Raw genomic sequence first — 14,367 nt, 5'->3', positions numbered from 1 at the left:
AACTGACAAAAGCAGCACTGAGTCTTTATGGGTTAAAGTTAACAATGCCTTAGTATTTAAAAACCTAGTGTTTTCATGTATACGAATTCATACTTCGCCATACTAGATATGTCTTTGATATTAGATCACTTGCACAGTGTAATATTTGGAAAGTACTAATATTAACTTTCTATCTTTAAATGAGTATATATACAGTACTATATGTACATTAACATATAATATAGAGTCACCTTTTGTGCACGTAGACCTTAAGGTGCACGACATTTGCACCTCGCCTTACGTCGCCTATTTTTGCACACCTGTGAATTACCTGGTGCTCCAACCCGCCCTGTTGTTAACATCACACACACACACACACACACACACACACACACACACACACACACACACACACACACACACACACACACACACACACACAGCTCGTTGAAATCGCTCCCTCCTCTTCCGTTGCCGCGCCGTGGTTTGACGCATTGCAGATCCGACTTGACCAATCAGCGGCCTCGGTACAATGTGCAGAATATTGCGGCTCTGCGCTGCCCAATCAGAGCCCGCCTTTCAAAACCAAAACCTCAACTTCCCCAATGCCGTCAGCCGTAATGTTTAAACGGTATCCTTCCGCCTTTATAAAAATCTGTGTAAGATAAAATAGTCCGTCACTCTGTGTGGTCGTCTGGCAGGTAGGAGAACGTTGATAAACAGAGTATATTTTATCACGACTATGAAGAGGTGCAAGTGAATAATGTTAGGGTTAGTTCACCCTGATGTGCAATAATCATAATGAACATGCACAAACAATGCAAGATGTGATATTAAAAGAGCACATTACTTAAACAGCGATGCAAGTGCATAAATGCAGCCACAAATCCTGCATTCACAATGGAATTGGGACTCTACTGTTTGCATATCCACAAAATTCAAGTTTTGACACCTGACAGAGTTAATTCAAGTCTTATTAGTGCATTAGGATGCTTTTTGTGTTACTTATGGCCTTCAGCCTTCAAACAACAGCAGTCTAATGATGGGTGTCAACTGGGTGTGACATGTGGCCTCAGAGGATAATGCAATAAATGTAATAAGCAGACAGTGCCGGTGGCAGTTACATGAATGTCACTTTGACAAAGAACGGGCCGTAGTACAGGATCTGATTTGTAACAATATTGAACAAGTCAATGTAAGCAATGTATTTCACTGTTTTATTTTAGAAAGGTGCAGAGATAGAATATGTGCATATTATGATGAAAAAACACATTGACTGTGGTTTGCAGTGTTTTGCTTCACAGTGCTGATATATTTTGATTTGGTTTTGCAGTTTTCAGATTCATAGGATAGTTAATCCTAGATTTGTCTGAAGGCCCCTAGTGATAACTTGCCTCTCCAATGAGTTTAATTCTCAGATCCCTGTGCAGTTTGAAGGGTTATTCTTGCTGGGAACAGTCAGAGCATTACACTTAAAACAAAATTAACTTAAGATGTATTGCAATCTTAAGATATGATAAATTCCTACCTGAAATAAGATAAAAGAATGGACAAGTTTATGAGTTTTATTCCTCTGTTTGTAAAGTTTGCTGCTGCTGGTTCATCACTGATTCAATTCCGGTTGCACTGAATTGAGATTATTGCTCTCCAAAGACCACCAGCTAAATTGTTATTTAATTACGATACTATGATAAGGTCTGAGACACCTGTGTCCAGTTCAGATTTGTATGTATCTGTCCTGTCATGCATGTCTGTGTGCGCGCAGGCACGGACGCGCACAGACCGCCGCGCCTGGACCTCAGCGCCAGAGCGTGTTTTCCCCTCAGTGCGGAGGAATACAGTGCGGCGGTGCTTCGTCTTGCTTGCCCGCCTCCAAACAGCCTTGATCAGTGGCAGCCGTCCATTTCCTCTCTCCCTGTAGCGGTAGCAGACCAACCTTCCCAACTCAAACAGACATGGTAAGTATCTTTTAACCTGTGGTTCGCCTTATGTACGAATGAAATTGTCTCCAGCTCACTGTGTTCCGACATGATACGTTTATTAGTGTCTTGAGCTGGTTTTGTTGAAATATCCCGACGCCTTTATTGCAGAGCGCGCGAGTGGAATGGACTCATTTGTACCGTTAAGTTGGCTAACGAACTAGCGGTGAACACTGTCGGCTTAGCCACATTAGACTTAACACCTTATTGTTACGACACACATATCATATCACTGTTAGTCTTTGCTACAGATGAATTTATAGTGACTGCTCATGATAATGATAATCCTCGCATCAGGCTGCTTGTTACAAGTGGCCGCATAATTGACTGTAGTGATAGATCGGCTTGCAGCTCATGTTAGCATCACAGCTAGCAGTTTTGCTAGTCATATTCTTATAAATTGTTTTTCTGGCATCACACTGCTATAACAACAGTTGTATATGTATTTCCGATGCAAATAGAGGCGCGTTAGTTTCTAGAGTGTAAATCTACAGGTCATCTTTGAAGCCGGTGTACCGATGAAATCTGCTGGTTGAGGTGTTGCTTGGCAGATGTGTACTGTTCTTACCACAGTATTCTGCACCACGGAGATCACATTTGGTGGCTTGTATTACTGATCTATAGAGGCTGATGCATGTTTTAATACCTGCCATTACAATGTATGTTAACAGCTATTAAGATGCAACGTAACTACTGTCGAGACTAATTACAATGGTAACTGTAAATTGTATTCATTTCGTAAAGTAACACTTGAATTTGATTTGACCACAGCATATCTTTAAATATTAATTTAATTTAGATGATACATGTCTGAAAGAGACAGTCCCCAAGTCTGGTGTGTCCTGTCTTATCTGAATATTCTAAGCAGGGGAGGGGGGCTTTTTTTTCTCCATTCTTGTATTGTGAAATGGTGAAAAAGCAGGCAGATTCGTTAGCACCTCTGTGGAATTTGGTTTGTTGTTCATAATTGCAGAATGTTTGTTTTCTTTTTCAGTTTCTAAACCTGGAAAAATGCCCAGGGAGTGGTTGATTATGTGGTACATAGCATGGACATTTTCTTGAACCTCAGGGATTGAATAGAGATAAAGTTGGTTTGATGAATAGAATTTACTGATCACATTAAAAGCCTCGGCCTCGTATTGCGCAGGCAGTCTTCTACTATAAACCTCATCAGTTATGTAAATACCTTTCCTAGAAGATGCACTGAAGCATGGCAATAAAATTCATGTCTGATTGTCTGATTCATTTCTCAGAATGTGATGAATCATATTCTATTGTTGTGAAGTCTCCAAAAAGGCAGTTTTTGTTTTTTTGGGGTCATATTTATTTTGAGTATTTTCTGTCATGTTTGTCTTGAAAAACAAAATTGTTTTACCCAGAGGAATTTTTAGTTTGTTTTCCTGGTAACACATTAACTGCTGTAAAGTGTTGTAATTCATATAAAGTATTTCCTGACAGGATCACTGTAACAAAAACAGCATTGACCTGTCTGCTATGTTAAACAGGATTTTAGCTGAAAACTTTATTATTTGTTTCTACCATGTGTTTTCTTCATACCACTATCCCAAGTTTCCATAGTAACTAAATCCAAATATTTGGAATTCTTGTCGTCAGTTGTTATTGGTTGTATGTAATTACTTGGGTAGGGCAGTTTGTTAAATAACTGGGCAGACTTGTCTGCAGACTATAAAATAATTTAATGGTCATTGTGGCACCTCTTCAGGCAGCTGTAGAGCTTACTTTCATACCTACCTACCTGGTGCCTTATAATTATGCAACATTTAAGGACCATGTCTAAAATGAAAAAATAGACTATACTATACCGTGGGATCAGTGCTTCTCTAGAGAAAAGCATATTTTCCATTAACCTCAACATGAGACAGTGCCTTTTATGCATGGAGGAACAATTGTGTTTTGAAAATGTAAGATATTAATTTTACATGGAAACTGAGGGAAACCCCTGGATGAGCTTCCACAGATGCGTGTAGGTTTATTGGTTGCCATAGCTACCTAGTTCACTAGGTTGGGTACAGGAAGAAGGAAGTAGCCAGTGGAAATAAAGCCTCACTTGTTACAGTCATCTCAGGCCTTTTCCACTGGCAGGATTTGTTAAATGCTGGAAATTTTGATTTGTCCACTTGTGGCCATGCTCATGGAGGCCTCGAATGAGATACTGAAATCAAAGAGGAATTGGTTTGTTTGTAAAATCAGAATTTTCATTATATGCTCATTGATTTTAAAAAGTAAAACTTCTGAAAACTGGCTAAATTGAAACAAGCCTTCGCAGTTATGATATGCTGAAGAAAAAGAAAAACTGTCAGTTGTATTGGATTTTATGTCAAACTTCTGTCGGTGGGTTCTCCACAAGTAAGTTATAGGGCCAACATGCTACACTCACAGTAATGTGGTTTGTAGTGCCTGGCATTGCTGCGCCTTGAGAGGAATTTGACCTGGATATTAGAGGGTTAGCAGCTTGTTAACCAAAGCTAGAGCGTGCACATACATGCATGGACACATACACACAACACATCATTACTATCATTATCATCAGCCATATTCTAAAAGCTTTGTTAGTGTTGCTTAACGGCACTAATGCCATGTCGATTTAAATATTTCAGCTTTGACTGTATTCTCCCAAGTCTTCCTCTCATATGTTGTACTCAAGGCCATGCAGTCTAGATTGTTCTTCTAATATATAGAGGACTTTATTCCCTCCGTATTAATGTGACATGTTCTTTTTGTTAATGTAGACTCTGTGCCCAGTACTGTTGGCAGTTGCACCGTCTTGTAGGACACAGTATAGTGCATGTCACTATTGGGTTTGAATTCATGCACTTTTTCCTACATTACTGTCAGTCTACACTGAGTTTATTAAGAACATATACATTAAATTGTCTTCTTCATAGCATTTTGTTAAATCAAATTTGGATTTTTTTTTTTTTTCTTGCATCACAGCAGCTTAGCTTGCAGTATCACAGAAAAGACAAAAAAATAGATGGGATACAACAATATAACATCACAAGTTCTGTATTTCATTTTAGGATTAATTGGTGTATAGAAGAATGGTTGAGTGTAACTATCAAAAATAGTGTGATACTAGGTATCTGTGGTTTGATGGAGAAGGGTTGGATTTGCAGCTCAGCACATGGTGAACTGCAGAGATGGTGTTGTTGGTAGGCATTGATATGGTGTTGTGGTAGACTGATTGATATGGTGTTGTGGTAGACTGATTGATATGGTGTTGTGGTAGACTGATTCATAGATTACTTGATCAGTCAAGCCTGCTTATAATTAACACTGATGTTCTCAAGATGGTGGATGGACTCAATGAAACTGTGTGCCAGTCGGCTACTTGGTGTGACCCATGATGCTGTCTAGAAGGTCAGGTGACCAGTGAACTGATCCTCCCTAGGAGTTGCAATTGGAGTAGTGAGACGACAGGCCATGGATCAACACGTGCATATGGACACACACAAAACCTGTGTGACCCCCCCAGTCTGGACTCTGTTACAAACACACACCCTAAATCAATTTTCCTGACACATTTGGGTGACCACCTCTGACCTGGCCTCCTGGCCTTGACACACACATTCATTCTCTTTCACTGTCAAACTGTTGAAGGCTTCTTGTCTGTTTAACTGCTGCAGGAGGTGGACACTTCATCTGTGCGTCCATCTTTACTGTACATCTGTTGGAGACATGGGCAGAAAGCTAAACCTTAACCATTGGCTCACGCATGTGGTGTAACAGGGAACGGGTTACTGTAGATTCCTGACCAGTCCGAGTTGGATGCTGTCATGGACAGACAGCAGCTGGGCACATACACTCAGAACTGGTAGAAAGACGCAAGGCCAACATTTAGGCAGGACAGCAGACAGATTTATTGGGAGAGAGAGACAGATGGAAGGACAAGTATCCAGGCGAACGTCAACAAGAGAAGCAACTTTTGTTATCCAGCCACATCGAAGAGAGACATCACTTGTCAGGTCAGTGCCAGTCCACTGACCTTTGGTACACTAGAGGGATTGTGACAACGTCTGTCATCCATCAGCTAACCACTCACTCTGGAAAGTCTGAAAGACAAGTTCTGCAAACATCCAGTCATCGGATTCCCCTTCATGCAGCTATCAATGTAACTTTCCAGAAGGAATAGGAAAGACCTTTGAGTTATTGTAGCTATTAAAATCAAAGGTCAATATTGAAGTTTGTTCAAATCCATATTAATATTTAACTCTTTTGAGAGATGTCAGTCTGCTGTCCATCCATTTCTCTATGTTTGGTTAGCATGATCTGATAGATGTCTGGCCATTATTTTTTTCAACCACCTATTCCTCCCAATCTCAGACTTGATTACTGTCCTTCTTGCCATCACCCCCTCAATATGATGCCTAAGAAGGTTGCTCTGTACCCACCAGAAGATGATCTTGTGAGCCTCTCCACAGTCTATGACCTTCTGGATGAACAACAACACTTTTACAAGGAGCTTGTTCAGCAACAGGAGAGGAACTATAGAGCTTTTCTTCAGATGCTGATGGACTCGGCGTCCGGCCGTATGGATAGCCTGGTCAGGGAGATGCAGGACCTTCGGAACTGCCTACAGAGAACAAAGACTGAACTTGCAGAGGTTAAAAAGGAAGGAGTCCAGAACAGAAAGCGCACAGAGTGCTTGGCTGAAGGCTTGGTTATGGTCCGTGGAGCACTGGATGGCCTAAGCATCAAAACAGGAATGGCTATGGGAGGTGCTGGAGCAAGAGGTTTGGATCCAAAACATCGGAGTGGAGGTGGTGGGTTAAGGCTGGATGGAAGAGGAGGACGTAGAGGAGAGAAAAAACCAGAACCAAAAGCAGTAAAGCTTGTGGCAGACCTCACTGACATCCACTTTGAGGGGATAAAGGTTGTATGTCACTGAAAATGGAAATGAAAGGGTTACTCTAGAGCTTTCGGTTTCACAATGCTCTGTTTAAATTTCTTATCAGTTATATGAGATTTATATGTGTTGTGGTTTATGCAATACATTTTAAACACTTAAATTTTGTGTTTTAATTCCAAGGGTTTAACACAAGATGTGCACTTGTTTCTTCATGTATATCATTCTCTTTCAGTCTCAGTGTAGATTAATAGACTTAATTTCCTTCCTTTTTAGGCTGACCAACTAACAGAAGAGCAGATTGCAGGTAAGACAACACAATGAAACACAACTTTAATGTCTATAGAATCAAGTTCTGTTTCTGCAGTTCTGAAATCATCATTGCAGTTTCTGAAGTTTTCTTGTTTTCTCCCTCCACCACTGTCTTTTGTCTGTCTAGAGTTCAAGGAGGCCTTCTCCTTGTTTGATAAGGATGGAGATGGGACCATCACCACTAAGGAGCTGGGAACTGTCATGAGGTCACTGGGTCAAAACCCAACTGAAGCCGAACTCCAGGACATGATCAATGAGGTTGATGCAGATGGTACGCTGATTTCCCTTTAACCTGGTGAACTTCTATTTGGTCAAACCCGCCTTGCATCCTTTTTACTGTAAAATACTGAGAAGTTGTGATTTTCACTGTAGGTAATGGGACCATCGACTTTCCTGAGTTCCTGACAATGATGGCAAGGAAGATGAAGGACACTGATAGTGAGGAGGAGATCAGGGAGGCATTCAGGGTTTTTGATAAGGTACTGGCATTTGTCCATATGTACAATGATTGATGTAAAGAACAGTGGAAGTTGAAAGTTGTAGATTCTTGTAAACAGATTGTCCACTAATTCTCAAAGTTCTTCAAGAGGAATTGCAAAGCTTTTGGTGCTATGTATCAAAAGTTTCTTTCCATTGTGGAGTTAAGTGTTGCAGTGTTTTACTAATTGTGTTGCTTGTGTTTAACTGAGCACTTCTGTCCCTGCAGGATGGCAACGGTTACATTAGTGCGGCAGAGCTGCGCCATGTGATGACCAACCTGGGAGAGAAGCTGACAGATGAGGAAGTAGATGAGATGATCAGAGAAGCTGATATTGACGGAGATGGACAGGTCAACTATGAAGGTACAAGCGAGTAAAGTTTAAAACAAGTACACCATCGACAATGAAGACAAACTGAATTCTTTGTTTAATTTGACTTTACTCAGAATAACTGGCTTTATATACCGTAAGTGTGTTTTTGTGCATGTGTTAAACACACCCTGATGATTCTCCTTTTGTTTCCCTCCACAGAATTTGTTCAGATGATGACTGCCAAATGAACGAAGCTCACATAACAAAGAATCAGTCAAATGTTTCACTTACCTCTTATTGCAAAAATCTACATTTATTCATACTGTATAGACAACTTAAACTGAATGTGAAAACTGAAAATCTGTCCATTTAAACAAGCTCAAAAAAGGTAAAAGACAAAACCAAAATGAATCTGCATGTACTGGCTTGTATTCCCTGCCCCTCCCCCCAAGCGCTGAGCTGCCCAATCAGATCTCGACCTGTTAGCTGAGCAGCCTCTCTGCAGCTGGCTCGTTTTGCCACTGCTCCTCTGCTTCCTGGTTCCATCTGCCTGATGTCATGATGATTATTTGGGTTGGCCAATCGCCTTTCTTCTCTTACTTCCTATTTAGTTTTTTTTTTCTGTTCTTCATGCATGCAGCTTTAGATGGGTTACTGTTGAGAGCCCAATGGCAGAAGGCTGTTGAGCTTCACATTAGCCTGGGACCCACAGTGAGGAGGGAGGGTTAGTTGACAGATGGATGGGAGTGAGTGAACCGCAAACCCTGCAGGTTGCTTACCTAAATGAAGTCAGTGATGACAGAGATATTTTTAAGAAAAATATTAAAATGGAATAAACAACTCATTTTAGATTCTGTGTTTCTGGCATGTCAGGATAACTGCTTTATCTTTTGTGTGTTTACCTTTTTTGAGGGTGAAGCCTGGGCGGGGTATAGATTTTAAGGCCCTTTGGACAATGGGTGTGTCCTAGTCTATTTGGAGGGGTTGGGTGGGCTGAAAAGATGAAGATGTACAAGAGCAATTTTGGAGGCAATATGAGCATTATGAGATTCTGAATGGTTAAAGATGCACAAATGATTAAAACAGGTCTAAACAAAGCTGCGGACACGGTAACTCCACAGTGGAAGATAAGTAAGATGTAGTATATTGCCTCGAATGTTGCTTCTGTCATTCTACTTGGGTGTTAAATTTCAGTTTAGTGGGGACAGGGTCGGTGCTTTGCGGCCTTTCTATCTTGTGTTTGTGTGCGAGTGTGTGTGTGTGTGTGTATGTGTGGGTGGGTGGGTGCGGCGAGGCCCGGCCCAGTCCAACTGTTCTGTTCAGTTCAGTTGATCTGCATTCCAAGTTGTACATGCTAGTCTTTGCATTTTGTTTTTCCAATAAAATATCATGAACTAAGACATTGTGTCAGGTCTTGGTGTTTATTTCGTACTTGGGGATGAGTCTGTAGGGGAAGTGCTGCTTTCAAATGACTCATCATGGTACTAAATACATATGATGTAAAGTGTGAGCACAGACACTAAAGCCCACCTAAAGAAAACCTGTTGTGATGAAACTTGGCTCTTAGATTCAAAGTACAGTCACTGAACATGTTAGACAAGCTGTTCATGGAAACTAAGGCTATGGAAAATGGTTTATAAGACAAAAATTACAATAAACTAAAATTACAAAACTTAAGGTGAAACCAGTTTCTATGTTTATGGTTCAGTGTTCATTTAATCACATTTTCAGCTTGTCTAGATCAAGGCTTCATAATACCTGGGAAAGAAACTAGCAAATTCATCAAAATAGAGAGAAAACGAGACACTAAGCTGTAATCTGAAACCAAAACTGAAAGACTAAATAAGAACTAATAATGTCAACACTTTAATGAATCAGACTGTGAAGTCAGACAAACGAAGCTAAAACTGATGAAAATCTAAAGATTGCATCTGCTCGTAACAGCTGTGATAGTGGCAGAATAACACAAAGAAAAACACTCAAGTGGAAATCCAAGTATGCACTGAAAACAGGAGAAAGGATTCAAACACTGATGTGATTCAACTGACTCCCATCATGAACCCCACCCTGACAGTTATTGACACCAACATGTCCTCAGCCATCCAGTAGTACAATGATGTGTGTATATGGAGTGGTGTCACAAGTTCTCGATCATCAAGATCGTCTGTCTGCAGATGAGGAGGTGTTGCTAGGCAACGCAGCAAGGCGATGGGATGGGTGGAAGGGAAAGAGGGAGCAGAAAACCGTGGGAGTTTCAGTAGATGGAGAAAGGAGACGAAGGGGGAGAGATGAAGAGGTTGAAAGACAATAATAGAAACCCAAGACTTGAGGAAAAGAGAGGGATGAATAGAGAAAATAAAAACAGATTCACAGTGCGTCTTAAAACTCTGAACACAAACACAACCCTGTTTACTCGGCAGCTGAATTCTGCTGCATATAATGTAGTGAGGACGTGCCTTCTGATGAAGCTGGACCCGTCTGTCCAAACTGCTGCTGAGTTTCCACAACTCTGCCATGTCCCTTTAAATGCACCCCCCACAGCAGCATTAAACACCATTCTACCATGTATTATTGAAAAAATGTGGCAGAGATGGAGAACTAGACACACACAGATGAAGATGAGAGGAAAGAGAGTGATGAGGAAGTGTAGGAGGTGTTAGATTTATCCATGTATCTCCCTTGCGCACACACACATTTAGTAGCTCCAGTTATGTAACTGTCTGAAGTGTATTAATATATCTTGCTGCTGCTTGCTGCTTGCCATTAGCGAGCTGCCACTCCAGCGATATTAACAGGGTTTCCAATCCAGAGGATTCCTTTTAGCTCCCTGAAACTCATCTCACACACACTTATTGACAGTGTAGCCTTCATCCAGTGATGACGACAAATGCACTAAACCAGTTTAAAGTAGCACACAAAATATGCATAGACAGACACTGACACACCACCCCCCACTCCTGGCTCCAGCTTTCACCCATATAAATATTTAAGTTTTTCACTTGACAGCCAGAGGAATAGTGTGTGTGTGTGTGTGTGTGTGTGTGTGTGTGTGTGTGTGTGTGTGTGTGTGTGTGTGTGTGTGTGTATGTGTGTGTGTGTGTGTGTGTGTATGTGTGTGTGTATGTGTGTGTGTGTGTGTGTGTGTGTGTTGGAGTAGCACAGACTTCTGTATGTGATGTAATTATCACTGTCACTGGCCTCAACAGGACATTTCCCCTCTGGTGAAAAACTATGAACTTGTCAAATATTGTGGAGGTTTCTTTGCGGATGGTAGATAAAGTATTGCTCCATTTTTTAAAAACTGAATTCAAGATGCTACTAATCACTAACAGTTGACACTGGACAGTGTTCCTAGGAACATGAAATGACAAAGAAAAAAAAAAAAAACAGTTAGTCTTTATTACTAACCCCTCTGACATGGAATTTAATCTAAAATTAAGACATTGTGACCTGTGTTTATATGTGAAAAAGCATCAAAAGCAGAAAAATCAAAGCAGTTTTTTATTGAGATTTACAAATTTTATTATATTAGGTGTAGATATTTGATATACTTACTGTACTTGGCCAGGTTTGTTGTTTTATCAAGTCATAATGACCACACATACATATCTGAATCCAAACACAGGAGATATATAAACCTCATTAAAAGTATAACAACTTCTTAGTGTGACGTCCCTTTACATGTAACGTCTTCAACTCTTGAGCAGATATTTATGGCATTAACCTTCTGGTGCATTAATTTACACCAGGTTTCATTTAATATGTTTGTTTGGGTTACTTTTTGTTGTGACAACAGAGATTGCAATAAATGCAAATTTTTTGCCATTAGAAGTAATTCAGTAAAGATTTTCATGTGTTTTTAATACTAAGCATATATTTCCTGTATCCTATTATTTTATTTGAATAAAGGCTAAATAAAAACTATGTCACTTTGTTGCACACTCATAGGCCATTTTATTAGGTACACCTTGCAAATACTAGATTGGACCCCTTTTAGCTTCAGAACCACCTTAATTCTGCAGGAACTAGCTTCAACAAGGTAATGGAAACATTCCTCTGAGATACTGGTTGATATTGACTGACAGCATCACACAGTTGCTGCAGATTTGTCCACTGCAAAGCCATGATGCAAATGTACCACATCTTGACGGTGATCTGTTTGGTTGAGATGTGTTGACTGTGAAGTAAAACAGTTTGAGCTTTCCTTTTCATGCTTGGTTTGAACTTGGTTTGGTTTGAAGATCCTCTTAACCATGTCTACACGTCCAAATGCACTAATGCAATAATAATAATAATAATAATAATAATAATAATAATAATAATAATAATAATAATTTAATAATAATAGTAGTAGTAAGACGACAGTAAGAAAAATAGTAAGAAAGATGACATCACATTGTAAAAACAGTAAAAGTTGTTATCCAGCAACAGCAATAAAAGCAATCACAGGAGCTCAAAGCCATAAAACCGATTGAAGACACAAAGAGTAAGACTGAAGTAACTAAAACAAGTGGTGTCAGGCACAACAAACCCCGCCCCTCGCACGTATTGTAGCTTATTTTGTTATAGATTCAGCTGATGTCATCGTGTCTATGCATGTAATGATGTCAGCATTGACAAATTTCAGCCATTATAAGTAAATGTGAAGAAAAAAAAAAATTTTTTTTAAAGATTTCAAAAATGTATAAAAAAAATTTTGAACTTTGACCTACTTTTCCCAAAATGTAATCACATCTATTCTGGGTCACTGGCAATCTATAAACCCAATTTGGTATGAATTCAACCAATAGTTTTGCTGCTAAAGTGTTAACAAACATACAAACAAGAAACAAACCAAACCTAAAACAATACCCCTTGCCTGCCCTTTGGGGGGTGGGGTAATAAAGAAATGATATGACAAATATGATAAGTAAATAAAATAATAACAATACAAAGTGCTAAAGCAAAATAAAAAAAACACAAAGGTTAAAAAGAAATAGGACTGCTAAAATCACATAAAAATTAACCTATAAATTGTGAATTAAAAGAGGTTATTAGATATTTACGTTAATGAGCAGTTGAATAGGTATACATATGGCGTATATTTGTTGCTATCAGTTTGCCATAACTTTAGTGATTTGCAATTATTTGGGTAATTTTTTTACATTGTATAGGTGGAGGATATTTAGCATTAACTGTGCAGTGTATGGTCAACTTCAAGATACCCAGTGTTGTACAAGACAATGATTTTTCACAGGTTTAAACAGGGCAATGGGTGAGTATATAGACTTTTACTTTAGTCAGTGTTTAAGGTTTATATGCCACCAGATAAAAAAGAAATGTATTTCACTCTCACATATGATATATATATTTAGCTACTAATGAAAAACAACAAACTGACTCTAAAAATGAAAATATTTGATACCAGTATGCAGTTTGTTACATGTTGCATCTTTAAATATATTCACTTCAAATATATTAGTCTACATCCCACCTAGGAAATGTCTGACTAAAGGAGAGCAGCTGTCTCTGTGCATCTCTGAATGAATGCCATGAGCTTATGATTAGTTTAATTTTCCAGAAAAAAAAGACATGACATAGCTTTTCATTTGAATGAGTCAGCTCAAATAACAGATGGAGATGCAAACCTACAGCACATCTCCATCTGTGCACACTTGTCTGGGATTCAGCTATTTTCATTTCTCTTATCAAAAAAACATACAAATTCAGCCTCAGTGTACAAGCAGTTCGCTGTACAATACTTCTTGTGAAGAAAGACTAATTGGCCGTCTGGCAGAGGCCATGACCTTTCGGGGAGACTCTGTTACTGATAACTGAGAATCCACCCGGGATCTCAGCCGTGGGAGGCCAGTGGTGTGTGTGAAACTGAACTGTGGCTTCCTGACACTTCGGGACAAAGGCTGTCAGTGCTTTAATCCCCTCATAAAAAACACACAAACGACAACACGCCTATCCACTGACAGTCAAACACCTGAGACAGTAACACACACTGCTGGGCCTGAGGTCACAGCCAGCTGGAATACCACACACAAACACACACCTCTGAATTAACCAAAGGGGGAGGAAGTAGAGCCAAGTGTAATACCACTGACAGCCACTGGGGGCAGGCTCCAAAAAGGCCCATAAACCTATACTGAACTTCTGTATAAAAACCCCAAAAAACTTTTAAGTCATTATTTTACTTGGATGTTATAAGTATTCTGATGGTTTATCTTCATGTTATTCCTCCAGTGATAAGATTTTAGGATTATATGTGTAAAGCTTTGATTAGCAAGTGTCATCGATAGCTTGCTCATCAAAATCTGAGTTTTTTTTTTTTTTAATAAATCATATTTTTCCTGACAGATGGCCCAAATGCAGTTTTGTATAGTAAGTTACATTAACAAGACTCTCAAATTCTTTTGTAACAACTGTTTGTTATAGTTTCAGCGTGTCAGAA

At 39.5% G+C, this 14,367-nt stretch overlaps 1 protein-coding gene across 1 annotated transcript; it reads left to right on the top strand.

Moving 5' to 3' along the window:
• The first annotated feature begins 1,826 nt into the window (after window positions 1-1,826).
• Window positions 1,827-9,328, top strand: calm1a (calmodulin 1a). Its single transcript, XM_030126328.1, has 6 exons — window positions 1,827-1,937; window positions 7,102-7,132; window positions 7,265-7,408; window positions 7,510-7,616; window positions 7,844-7,979; window positions 8,148-9,328. Exons 1-6 carry the CDS (start codon window positions 1,935-1,937, stop codon window positions 8,174-8,176), a joined length of 450 nt encoding a protein of 149 aa, XP_029982188.1. The 5' UTR covers window positions 1,827-1,934; the 3' UTR covers window positions 8,177-9,328.
• Window positions 9,329-14,367: the final 5,039 nt, after the last annotated feature.

Source organism: Sphaeramia orbicularis, chromosome 22, assembly GCF_902148855.1.
Source record: "Sphaeramia orbicularis chromosome 22, fSphaOr1.1, whole genome shotgun sequence".
NCBI lineage: Eukaryota > Metazoa > Chordata > Actinopteri > Kurtiformes > Apogonidae > Sphaeramia > Sphaeramia orbicularis.
This window is presented reverse-complemented; position numbering and strand designations above follow the sequence as displayed.

Coding starts and splice junctions, on each gene's coding strand:
- calm1a (XM_030126328.1), top strand. Junction 7,133..7,264: donor AACAGAAGAGCAGATTGCAG/GTAAGACAACAC, acceptor TTGTCTGTCTAG/AGTTCAAGGAGGCCTTCTCC. Junction 7,409..7,509: donor CAATGAGGTTGATGCAGATG/GTACGCTGATTT, acceptor TTTTCACTGTAG/GTAATGGGACCATCGACTTT.